Source organism: Phacochoerus africanus, chromosome 3, assembly GCF_016906955.1.
Source record: "Phacochoerus africanus isolate WHEZ1 chromosome 3, ROS_Pafr_v1, whole genome shotgun sequence".
In the NCBI taxonomy this organism is placed as follows: domain Eukaryota; kingdom Metazoa; phylum Chordata; class Mammalia; order Artiodactyla; family Suidae; genus Phacochoerus; species Phacochoerus africanus.
Genome location: NC_062546.1, coordinates 87,931,686 through 87,944,674, shown reverse-complemented (window position 1 = coordinate 87,944,674; position 12,989 = coordinate 87,931,686). Strand labels below are relative to the sequence as shown.

Below are 12,989 nucleotides of genomic sequence, written 5' to 3'. Positions count from 1 at the left end.
CTAACCCCTTCCCATAATTGTGTGTTTTAGCCTGATGGTCCTGTAAGTTCAAACACTTCATTACTATATTAAAATTAAGAAGAGAAACATACAAACAAACAAAAAGGGTTATTTACTTCCTAACATCCCTTGCCCACATTTTATGGTTTTGATGACTCTTTTTTATTTTTTCTTTTTAATTTTATTTTGTTTGAAGCATGTTCATGATTAAATCTGTATGCTGGCTTATTTGAGTGACTGCTCTCTGATTGTGGTTTCCTCAGTCCTAGTTCTTCCTCTTCATCTTTTTTTTTTTCTTTTCTTTTTTCTTCCCTTTCCTTCCTTTCTTTTTGGTTTAGAGAAGCCCTTTCAATATTTCCTTTAACCTGGGTTTTGTGTTGCTGTATTCTTTAAGTTTTTGTTTGTTGGAAAAAATTTTTATTTCCCCTTCTATTTTAAATGATATTCTTGCTGGATAGAGTATTCTAGGTTGCATATTTTTTTCCTTTTAGCACTTTAAATCTCTCTTGCCATTCCCTCCTGGCCTGTAGTGTTTCTGTAGAGAAGTCAGCTGATATTCTTATGGGGGTTGCCTTGTAGGTAACATTCTGTTTTTGTCTTGCTGCCTTTAGGATCCTCTCTTTATCACTAACTTTTGCCATTTTTATTATGATGTGTCTTGCTGTGGGTCTATTTGGGTTCAGTTTGTTTGGGGCCCTCTGTGCTTCTTGTATCTTGAACCCAGTGTCCTTTAGATTTGGGAGGTTTCCAGTGATAATTTCTTCAAATATATTTTCCATCCCCTTATCTTTTTCTACTCCTTTTGGAATTCCTATTATGCGTAGATTGGCCCGCTTTATATTATCCCATAGGTCTCTTATATTGCTTTCCAGTTTTTTGATTCGGTTTTCTGTCTGTTGACCAGATTGAGTGATTTCCATTATTCTATCTTCCATATCACTGATTCGTTCTTCTGCATTATTCATTCTGGTTTTTACTGCCCTTAGTTCAGTTGCATCTCTGCAAATGAATGTTCTAGTTTTTCTTGGCTCCTCCTTATATTTTCTAGTTCCTTTCTGAGGGTATCTGCATTACTGTTCATATCTTCTCTTAATTCCCTCAGTATTTTCACTATGTCTCTTTTGAACTCCAGGTCTGTCTGACTGCAGAGCTCTGTTTCATTGTTGACTGTTTTAGGTGAGTTCTCCTGTTGGTTTGACTGGGGGTGGTTTCTCAGCTTCTTCATCTTGCTTATTGTTTTCTTTTTCCTTAGGGAGTTGTACTCTCCGTTATCAGGCAGTGTTTGCCTTGTCACTGCCGTGGATTATTTCCTGAGGGCTGGCATTGTTGGTCAATCTTTTTTGAGGCAGTGTGGCTTTTCTGGAGTGTTGATCTGGCTAACAGTGTTTCTTTGAAGCAATGGAGGACTTCCTAAGGGCAGACAGGACTGGGAGGTCCACACCACGATGGTAGCAGATGTCACTTGGTCATGCAGAGCTTGCTCTGGTGTTTTTAGGCAGTGGGGTTCTTGCAGGGGGTTGGCGGTGTTGGGCATCTGTTCCTCAGGAGTGCTGCACGCCCTGGGGGCTGGAGCAGCCATCTGGGTCACTGAGAACCTAAGAGGCTCTTCCCTAGGGCAGCCCAACTCAGAAGGATGGCCTGAGAATGTAGGCAGATCTTTTCACAGTCTGGCCAAGCTTGTTGCAGCTTTTCTGGGCTGCAGGGGGTCCTCCAGGGGGCTGGTGGTGCTGAGCAGCTATTCCGCGGGAGTGGGGCACCCCCTGGGGGCTTGGGCAGGTAGCAGGGCCGTTGGAAACCCAAGAGGCTCCTCCCCGGGGCAGCCTGACTCAGAAAAACCGTCTGAGAATTAGGCAGATCTATTCACGGCCTGGCTAGGCTTGTTCTAGCTTTTCTGGGCTACAGGCCTTTTCTCGGGGACTGGTGGTGTTTGCTGCTCCTCTGCCAAAGTGTAGCCCCTCCAAAGGGCAAGCAGACCTGTGCAGGGACAGCCCTTGTGGTGGTAGGCTTCAGGCAGTTGTTGAGGCCAGCCCTTCTGGATGACAGGCAGCCCCAAGTTCAGCGAGAGCGTAGCGGGTGGTGGGGGTGGGGGGAGGGGATGCACTGGGAAGCACAGCTTTCAGCTAGCTAGCGGGCCTGTAAGCTTGCTATGGCGTGGGGGGTATTCTATGGGGACCCACCCCTTCTTCTCTCCCCTCCCCAGCACGGGCGCAGACCAGGCTCTTCTCCCAGGTTCCCTCTGATGCGGCTTTCCACTTCCCCGCCCTTAGAGTATTGCTCCCTTCCTCTGCGACAGCTTTGTTTTCTAGTCTCCCAGGCAGTCTCTGCCCCGTCAAATGGTTTCTAGCCCTCCCAAGCAGTTTCCGCTCCGCCCCGCCCCCCCAGCCCGTTCTCGTGGACTAACCTCTGGAGCCGAGGTCTCAGTGCCCAGCCCCCATCCAGGTGTCCCCCGTCCCTTTCCCGGGGGCTAACCTCTGGAGCCGAGGTCTCAGTGCCCAGCCCCCACCCAGGCGTCCCCTGGCCCTTTCCCGGGGACTAACCTCTGGAGCCGAGGATTCGGTGCCCAGCCCCCACCCAGGCGTCTCAATTTTTGGTGACTGTGCCCGTAGTTCAGATGGTCCGTTCGGTTCTTGATCAGCTTTTCCGTACTCCAACTTACTGCTACACTCTTCTCTGCATCTGGAGATTCCTCCGGTTCGTTTGATCTTTCCCCCGTGTAGGTGACTTTCCAGGGTGAGGGATCCCTTTCTCCTCCGCAGTTCCCTTTCGGGAGTGCCCGTCCCGCTCGGATTCACCTTCTCTCACTCTCCTCTTTTCTTCCGTTCTGCCCAGTAATGTCACGAACTTCTTGCCGTTATTGGAGTTTAGGTTCCTCTGCCAGCGATTGGTTGCTGTTCTGTGCGAGTCATTTATTCTGTAGATGTGCTTTTTTTGTTGTGTTTGTGGGAGAGGGCGAGCGTGTCCCCCTACTCCTCCGCCATCTTGTCCTCTCTCAGAGCTTTTTTTTAAAATAATCCCCAAGTTGGAAGTAAGGTGATTGATAAATCTGCATGAAATATTAAAATGTCATAGGACCAAAAAAAAAAACCAAGATAAAACAAAGTTGACAAGATTGGGTGGAAGCATTTACTACAACATAGCATTCAGATGGGTAAGCTCCTCTCCTACAGGGGGCTAGACTCACCACATGGGGATGGGAAAGGCCTCCCACCTCAGTGGCAGGACCAGAGCCTTCCTCACACCCTCTGCCTCATCCACTTCTTAGGATGCTTACAAGCCACGTCGGAAATATAAACGCCAGCAGGGAGCAGAGGAGCTTCTGGATGAAGAATCGCGGGTCCACGCCACGCTTTTGGAATATGGCAGGTAATGGATGGGACCCAGTCTGAAGTTTCTATTTGGTAAAAACTGTTGAAAAGAAGAGATGATTTAAATCATTTCACTGAGATTAACTTGGCTGGTCTTCACCTAATTGACAGGTTTTGGCCTGTGATTTCCAACACTGGGGACTTTTCCTTCTAGCATTGAATTAGCTCAGTTTCTGTGGGTAGTAGCCTCCTTGATGGTGGTAGAGGCCTGATCTTTGAAATTTCTCCCTAGTGCTGGCTCTGCCCTCTTTGGGGAATCAGGGTGTGTGAGGCAAGTGCAGAGCCCGGGGTTGGGGGCGGAGGGGAGGGCTCTACCCTTAATGCCCTTGCCATGTGTTAAGATCTTCAGGTAAACTAGAGAATCGAAAGCAGTTACAGGAGTTTTTATCCCATGTTAAAGTAATAGTTTTGGTTTCCTACGCAGAATTGTTCTGACCAGGAAAATGAAGAATTTAGAAGTGGTTCTGTCACTTCTTAAAAACAGCTCTAATTTAAAAAAAAAAAAAAAACAATTTTTATGGCCTCAGTTTTTACTTAAACACCACCCATCTGCCCCCCCCACACACACACACCCCCCACACACCCAGGCACACACATACACACAGGGAAGTGCTTCTCCTTGGTGAATTTTTTTGCTTGACTCTGGGTATTGACCTTCCTTTGTGTCCTGCGTTTTCTACTTAGGGTCGCTGATTCTTTGATGTGAGTATGTTTCCTCTCCCCCTGTTCCAAGTGGTTGAGTGGTTGCTGTGTGCTGCTCTGCTCATAACCCAGCCCTCACTGGGGCTGGAACTAACGGCACTGCCACTAGTGTCTCTGGGTGAGCATCTGACGGCTTCCCACTCTATGATGCTGGGGAGAACGAGAGGAAGTTAAGGTTTCATTGGCTTACTAATTCCGTCTTTCAAACAGAATTGTAATTGCCATTGTTTTGGCTTTGTTTTGGGGGGGGCGGGTCGTGTGTGGTCATTTCCTCTCTGCCTAAGAATGAAAACTAGTTGCTTTCATTCAAAGGAAGTTTTTATTTCTTGCCCTGACCCTATAGCACACCAGTTGTTGCTGTGAATTGAACTTCTCTCCTGAGTCAGATAACTCCAGACCAGCTCCACTAAGTCAGGGCCTGGTATAAAATGAAAATGCAGGGCCCCTTGTTAAAAATTATGAATAATGAGTAATCATTAAGAATTTCATGACAAGAGCTCCCGTCATGGCTCAGCGGTTAATGAACCCGACTAGCATCCGTGAGGACACGGGTTTGATCCCTGGCCTCTCTCAGTGGGTTAAGGATCTGGCATTGCCATGAGTTATGGTGTAGGTCCCAGACGTGGCTCACATTCCAAGTTGCTGTGGCTCTGGCGTAAGCTGGCAGCTACAGCTCTGATTGGACCCCTGGTCTGGGAACCTCCATATCCTGTGGGTGTGGCCTTAAAAGACAAAAAAAAAAAAAAGAATTTCATGACAGTAGCAACAACCAAGTGTGGGTCTTTTTGGGGTGTGGGGGCCTGTGTAACTGGATGGGTTGCAAGCCCTGGACATTGATGAGGTCTTTGCAGCCCTGGGGTCTGCAGGCAGGCAAGCAAGGCTATGCTGCTCTGGGTGAGTCAGAGCTGGAGAGACAGCCCTGTGAGTGTCACATGTTCCAGAGCCAGAGAGCACTTGAGGAAATGCTGGGGGCGGGGTGGGGGTGGGGGTTCCTTAGTCTGTATTGTTCAGACCTATGTTTTTTTTTCCAGTGTCATGGATACCCACATGTTCCTGGGGATGAAAAGAAGTCTGATTTAGTAAATTGCCCACTTCATTGAGACCATGCTGGCAATATTTCAGTATTTTTTGTTTTGAAATTGTGTGAAGTCGGAGCTTTCCCATGTGCTGTAGTTGGTAGTTGTTATCACTACATGATGCTAGGTAAATTCAGGGGGACCTCCCTGCTCATCCTAAGGAATAGTTGGTACAGTTTGAGGCCCAACTTGGCCTGGTTTTCTTTCTTTAGGTAAGAGACTTTGTGACTCCTCCCAAACTTGGAGTTCGAGAAAGTCTCAGTACCAACCTTAGCTCCTGTTGGTGGGGTCATGCTAAACTAACCCCTCCTGACTCTCAAGCCTAGGGTAGGTGTTTGTTAAAGGTTTTTTGGGTTTTTTTAGGAGATGGGGTTATTTTAGCTTTTCTGGTAAGGAGAGAGTGAGTTTGTGAGAGGTGGGGAATTCTGATGGTTTCTCAGCTTATTCCCCTTTTTAATAAAGACAGCATTCAGATACGTTAAAAAGTAACTCCTGCAAGGTCAGCTCTTAACCATTAAGCACTGGTAGAAACCTCTAACTGAGATTTGAACCCAGGTTTGTTAGACTCCAAAAGCATGTCATCATCATTATCTACAAATGTTGTTTGAGCCTCTGGTGGGAGTTTGGGTCTTGATTTTAGGAAGACAGACACAATATGCTGTTTGGTTTGAGACTGAACAAGAAGAGACAGCAAATTGGATAAAATTTACAGCCCTAAGAAGTGGTTCTCTATTTTCCTTCCTTGAGAAGGCCCCTCCCCTCCTTTCTGGATGTCAGACTCTTGAATTAGAGTTCTATTCAGAACTCTCCACTGCATGGAGATCTTTCCCATTAAATGAAGATTACATAACAATATCTATGTGAAGGACTTTGCACAGCTTGTCCCATGTAGAAAACGGTTAAATGTCAACCATTAGATGCTACCACCACCACCATCATCACCACCACCATCACCATCAACGCCATAAGCAGCAGCATCAACACCATCAGCATCGCCATCACCATCATTACCACCACCACCATCCTCTTTAGCAGCAGTTTTCAGTTCTCAAATGTCCTTGAGTATGATCTTTAGATTCACATGAGGAGCCTACCCTGAGCCTCCCATTCAGTTCTCCTTGTCCATGTGTTCTCATTACCCTTAGCCCTCCTATAGCCCCTTTGTGAGAACCCTTACCCACTTCCTCCCCTTCCCCATTCAGGCAGGGTTGGCCCCCTGCTGGCTCTGGCTCTCACTGCTCTCCCCTGTTCCTCCCTCGATGTTAATGATATCCCTTAATTGCTTACCCCACCTAGGAATCCAAAACCCCATCAGTTGTCAGTGCTTCTGTTTTCCTCTTCATCTCCCCTCTTGACAAGAGGGAAAGTATTTTGACTCTTAGAGCTTCAGGTCTTAAAACAGTGTTTCCTCTCTGGGGTCACTCATCAGCCTTGGCCCACAGTGGCATCTGGCTTTGAGGCCAGCATTCCAGTTTCTTCCGCCTTTTTTTGACGTTTAGTTCCTCAAATAAGGCTAGACTTAGAGTCTGGCCAACTCTCATGAGGGCCTTAAGGACTGTGTCTTGTTAAAAAACTTGTTTAGGTTTGTTTGTTTAAATGTTCCGTTGTTGGAAAAATAAGACTCGTAGTTTTGATTTTAGACTTAAACACCATTGTAACTTTATAATATTTCAATTATATTACGGGTCCAGTCAACTCGTAGGAGCTAACCTAAACACCTAACCACACTATGAATCTTAAGATGCCAGTGTGGGGAAATGCATTTTATGTGTATATACAATGTCTCTCCCAACCTGTCTCTGTCTCCTCTGAAGGCCCATGACATGCTTATAGAAGGTATGTAGTAAATACTTGTTGAATGAACATGGAGTCAGTCCATAGTCCTGTCATTTAGGGCTTTTCTTATGCTCCTATTTTGTTCTCAATTGTGGATAGTTTGATATCTGTCTTAATTTGCCTTGGGGAAGTTACTTGTAGAGATTAGTTTGTTTCCTAGATCTATGATGTCCAGTGTGGTAGCCACTAGCCACATGTGACCGTTGAGTACTTACAATGTGACTCATGTGACTCAGAAACAGAATTTTAATTAATTAAGTTAGATTCAAATTTTAAAAATGCATGCTTTAGGATTTCTCATCATGGCTTAGCAGTAATGAACCTGACTAGAATCCATAAGAATGCGGGTTAAGGATCTGGTGTTGCCATGAACTGCAGTGTAGGCCAGCAGCTACAGCTCTGATTACACCCCTAGCCTAGGAGCTTCCATATGTCACAGGTGCAGCCCTAAAAAGCAACAAACAAACAAACAATCAAAAACACATGCTTTATATAGTTATTGGAGTATGTTTAAGTATGTTATAGAATATCTTGGATATGTGAATCTACTAATTTAAAGTTATATGTGTGGCTCTCATTATATTTCTTTTGGACTGTGCTGTTCTAGATGTGCATCCTTGATGTTAAAGACCAAGTCTTGCATTTAGGGTCTGAGGAAGTGACTGGGTGGTAAGAGGGCCGGAGCTCATGGGTGCTGACAGTGTAGACATCAGCCAGGTTGGTGAGTCAGAGTAATAAAGGGCAAGGCAGGAACACACTGGAGCATGTGGCCCTGCATACCAGCTGACACTTGAGAGGAAAGGGCCTGTCAGACAGGGCAAGGGGAGAAGGGTATAGGATACAGCAGTGTAGCTTGGAAGGATAAAAGAGGAGTAAATGTGTCTGTAGTAGAGATAAGCTGAAGCACCTCTTTGCTCTGTGTGAGGAATGGTAAAGGGGTGTCCTGTCCTCCTGGTGAAATTCAGACAACACAGAAGAATCTCCCAGAGACACCAGGACCAGTGAGCAAAGGAGACAGGCATTGCTAAACAGTGGGGGCAGCTGTGTCACAGAAGCATCACCACAGGTCATATGGAAAAGGAGGCCTTTGGAACAATCAGCGGAACTCTTCTTTCATTCAGCAAATGATAGTTAAGTGCCTATTATGTGCCAGGCGCTGTGCTAGACACTGGAGACACAGAAGTGAATGTTCATAGCAGCACTATTCACAATCACCAGAAAGTGGAAACAACTCAAATGTCCATCAGCTAATGGACCGATAGATAAAATGTGGTTTATCCACACAGTAGGATGCTGTTTAGTCAGAAAAAGGCATTTAGTATTATTTGTGCAATAATACAGTTGAACCTTGAAAGCATGTTAAGTGAAAGAAGCCAGGCGCAAAAGGCAAAATAGCGTGTGATTCCATTTGTATGAAATATCCAGAGTAGCAGATCCAGAGATGGAAAGTAGATTTTTGTTTGCCAGGGAAGGAAAAGAGGGGAAATGGGACTAACTGCTGTTTATATATATTCTGTATGGAGTGCGCTTACAGTGATGGAACTATTGTAAAAATTAGTAGTAGTGGTTGCACAAAATAGTGAATACACAAAAAACCACTGAAGTATACATTTTAAAGTAGTTAATTTTATCCTATATGAATTATACCTCATTTTTTTCTTTGGCTTTACCTGTGTCATGTAGAAGTTCCCAGACCCAGGATAGAAGCCACACCACAGTTGCAGCCTGCACCACAGCTGCAGCAATGCCAGATCCTTAAGCTGCTATGCCATGTGGTGACTTCCTCAATTTTTTGAATGTAAAGGAAGAAAAGTTAATGAAGCAAATGTCCTCCCTTCCAGGGCTCACCAGACAGATTTGCACAGAACATGTAGTTATTGTATGCCATGGGATGAGTGTTTTGGTGCTATCAACACAAAAAGACATGTCTGGGGGCCTAGCCTAGTTTTTTGGGGTGGTTAAAAAAATCTTCCAAAGCCTTTATCTTTTTTTTTTTTTTTGTCCTTTTGCCATTTCTAGGGCCGCACCCACGGCATATGGAGGTTCCCAGGCCAGGGGTCGAATCGGAGCCATAGCCGCCAGTCTATGCCACAGCCACAGCAACGTGGGATCCGAGCTACGTCTGCCATCTACACCACAGCTCACGGCAACGCCGGATCCCTAACCCACTGAGCAAGGCCAGGGATCGACCCCGCAACCCCATGGTTCCTAGTTGGATCCGTTAACCGCTGAGGCACAACGGGAACTAGCAGAGCCTCTATCTTTAAGGAGTAGATGAGACCTGGGAATTGAATTATTTAGCTTTTTTGTTTGGTTGGGGTTTTTTTTTCTTTCTTTCTTTTTTTGGCCGTGCCCTAGGCATGTGGAAGTTCCTGGGCCAGGGCTCAAACCTGAGCCACAGCAGTGACAGCACCAAATCCTTAACCACTAGGCCACTGGGGAACTCCTAAATTACTCAGATTTAATTGTTTACTGTTTTATTTAGAAAACCCATAGAATTCCTGAGTATTAGGTAAGACCTTTTTGCCTAAGGGTATGTCTTCTGCCCTAAAGGTCTCCACAGACAGAAAGCCTAGAAAATAAAAGGATGCAAGGATACTTTTAGGAGCAGGAAACTTATAGTGAGCTCTTCTGTTGGTGATGGTTCCCTGGTTCAGGACACAAAACCCTCCCACTGGTTTCAGCAGAAGGGGTTGATTACAGGATGGATGGGAAGGGTTAAGAGATGGGTTCTAGGCTGAGCAGGGTCACTTCCCAAGCATTGCGTCAGAACTGGGCCACCAGGGATGCTGCTTCTGCCTCTAAGGTCAAGAAGCTAGAGAACAGCCTGTGGAGTTGGGAAGCTGGCACTGTAGTTGCCGACAAAGAAACACGCCCCTCCTGCCAAAATCAGAAAAGCACTAAGACAGCTCCCAGCCCCAGAACCAGGTTACCTCTGCTGTGATCCGCACCAGGACAGAACCCTTTATCCTTTCCCTCCTTCCCCTCTCACTGTTGCACAGTGAAAACTCCAGCAAGTGCGGCTCAGTGATGAAACCTAAGTCATATTCAGATCCCCAGGTACAAGAGAGTATGGAAAGTAGAGTGGTTCGTTTTCCTGCCTCCACGGTATAGAAGGATGCTAGATGTTAACTAAGGGAGTTTACAGAGTCTGCCTTCAGGTCATTTACAAGATTTGTGTGGATACTCAGAATTTCACTTTGGTCTGTAGCACTTTGGGCCTATAGGTTTATGCCTAATGGATGGGCACACTGTACTCAGCAGTGGCTTTTGGTCTCTCCAGTTACATGACAGCCAGTTGCAAAGTCAGGTGATAACTTTTGGCTTCTTAATTTCTGCATTTTCTGAGAGAAAGATGCAGACATGCAAATAGGCAGTTGGACATGGATTGCTGTCCAGGAAGTAGGAGGAATACCTGTGGGCTCAGGGCTGGATCAGCCAGGGCAGAATATTTGGGCCTGGGAAAAATGTTCAATGCAAATGACCCAGCTTGTAGTTTGTATCTCCTTCCAGCCCTCTTATACTGTTAGTGGTGATTTATAAAAACCCTATGTAAACTATTTAAACAGGGCTTGGGATCATGTTTGCATTCCCCTATCAGAGGTGCAAAGCTCAGAGAGGTGAAGCAATTTTCCCCATGTCACACAGCTGGCTGGTACCAGAGTGAAGGCTCTGAACCCAGTGTCCTGACTTTCTCCCACCCAGCCCACCTTGTGTACCAGATTCTACTATAAACCAAGCCTGTGACGTGTCTTCAAAGTCCCAAGAAATCCTGTGCCCAAGTGTGTGTTTTGTCCCGAGGCAGGCAAAGCACTGGTCTCTGATTGAGGTTTTCAGATTGAGAGCAAAACTGACTTTGGAAATGACCAAAAACATCCAAAGCGAAGTCTGGGAGTGCTTCAGAGAGGAGGTGGCTTTAGAACCAAGGGATGAGGAGGAAACAGAAAAGTAGGAGGCAGAATGGCACAGTGTGCGCAGAGCCCTGCCCAGGTGAGCTGCTGGAGGAAAGCCACAGTCACTAGACAGGGCCATGGGAGGGAGGCCCTAAAAACAGTGCTAACAAAAGTAGATCAGGCCAGCAGGGAGCGGACTAAAGAGTGGGTTGAGGAGGGGCAGTGGAGGCCCGAGACCAGGTCAGAGGCCAGCACAGGACCCAGCAGGTGAGGCATGGTGTGAATGAGGGCAGAGCAGCAGGCCTCAGTTTGTTTGTCTTAAATGGTTGCATGTGGTTTTATTTCCTTATAAACTATTTAAAGGTAAGTGAGTTTGAGTGTTTTACATTGTGCTTTTTGTTTTAGGTTGAATGGTTTTTGCTGCTTTACAAAAATAGATTTTAATTAGAACCTGAAGAGTGGCTAATTTAAAGTCCATTTGTGAGTTTCTTTGAGTTTAAAGTTGGCAAAGTGATGGAGTTCCCATTTTGGTGCAGCAGAAGCAAATATGACTAGTATCCGTGAGGTTGCAGGTTCAATCCCTGGCCACGCTCAGTGGGTCAGGCATAAGGCATTGCCGTGAGCTGTGGTGTAGGTTGCAGATGCAGCTCTGATCCTGAGTTGCTGTGGCACAGGCCGGCAGCTGCAGCTCCAGTTCAACCCTTAGCCTGAGAACTTCCAAATGCCATGAGTGCAGCCCTAAAAAGCAAATAAAGTTGGTGAAGTGAGCACACCACATTATCAGCATCATGCTTGGATTGTGTTTGAGAATAAAAACTGGGCTGGACGTGAGATTATGAAGTTGTCATAAGAGCGCATGTTTAGCTTGAGCAAATACATTCACATTTATTTATATAGATATTTTTAAGGCTTTTAGCTTAAACTATGGATCTGAAATGCAGTTCCCAATGCAAAGAGTAATGATTGCATTTAAAGAGAATGTTGTCCTCTGCATGGAGAGTTCCCATTTATAATATTTATACAGCAAATAGAATGGCTGGCCCTTTATTCAGGCACTTGAAGCATGTTCTCCAGTCACTAGATAACCTAAATTCTCTTTGGTGCTTTTCATGTAAAAATCCAACCAAAATGCATTTGACCCAATTTATTTCGAATAGTAATTGAACTCTCCTCTTTTGTGGCTTACAGGAGATATGGATTTAGCCGCCAGAACAAAACAGAGACGGTAAGTAAAGCATGGGTAATGGGAGAGAAAGCTTGAGAGATGGAAGCGCCTCTCCCCTGTACATCTGTCTTACACCAACAGGCTGCTGCCAGCTAATCTGTGGTCCTTGGGGAACCTGGGGCAACAAAGAGGTGCCAGCTGCCTTTAGCCACTGCATCCCTCTCCTGGCATCTGCAGGTGCTGCCTCTGCAGGCCCGGGAACTGAAACAACACCTCATCATGGGACTGGAAGTGAAGGATGATTAAAGGTCATGCCCCCAGGGTCAAACATGTGGCCTCTGATAACTCCAAAACTGTAAAGATTAAGTCCACTCCCAGGGCCCCGAACATTCCTCATCAGGTGAGAGAGGCCCCAGACAGGTGTGAACAGGCTGCTGGCAGTGAGAGAGCATAGCATACTCGCAGGCTGGTCCTGTGCCTTATGTGGAAAATACAGGAAGTCAAGGTGGGCTCCTCTAATTTCACAAAGATTTCTCTTCATTCATGATTCTTAATCGTCAGCAGCAGGGCAGGCATATAAATCTTACAGTGACAAGCCTTTCCTATGTTTAGGTCCTTTGTTCAGGTCTCTACATGTATATTTTCACTGACTCCTCTGAACAACTTTGTGGGGGAGATACTTACTCCTGTTTTTCAGGTCAGAAAGCTGAGGCTCAGAGAGGCTCAGTGATTTGTCCAAGGTCATACAGCTCCTTAAGTGCCATAATAAGAATCTGAACCCAGCTCTGACATCAAAGCCTGCTCTTATCCACTGCCTTTTCAATGATAAAATGCTAACTAATAGTGGCCAGTGGTCTCTTAAAAAGTAGAGTCCACAGTTTGAGATCGAGTAAAACCTCTTTTCTCATTTGCCACCTGACCTGCATCATTCCCCAGAGTCCCTCCCTCTCCC

General features: G+C 45.8%; 1 protein-coding gene across 4 annotated transcripts in view; it reads left to right on the top strand.

Annotated features, from left to right (window-relative positions):
- Nucleotides 1-12,989, top strand: part of CCDC93 (coiled-coil domain containing 93) — a 106,787-nt gene that overhangs the window by 37,614 nt on the left and 56,184 nt on the right. For 2 of the 4 annotated variants that reach the window (XM_047772094.1, XM_047772093.1), the window contains exons 7-9: nt 3,263-3,363; nt 4,050-4,067; nt 12,061-12,097. In XM_047772094.1, coding sequence (XP_047628050.1) covers nt 3,263-3,363; nt 4,050-4,067; nt 12,061-12,097 — 156 coding nt within the window. The remainder of the gene's footprint in view (nt 1-3,262; nt 3,364-4,049; nt 4,068-12,060; nt 12,098-12,989) is intronic. The other 2 variants (XM_047772097.1, XM_047772095.1) reach the window with 1 other exon arrangement.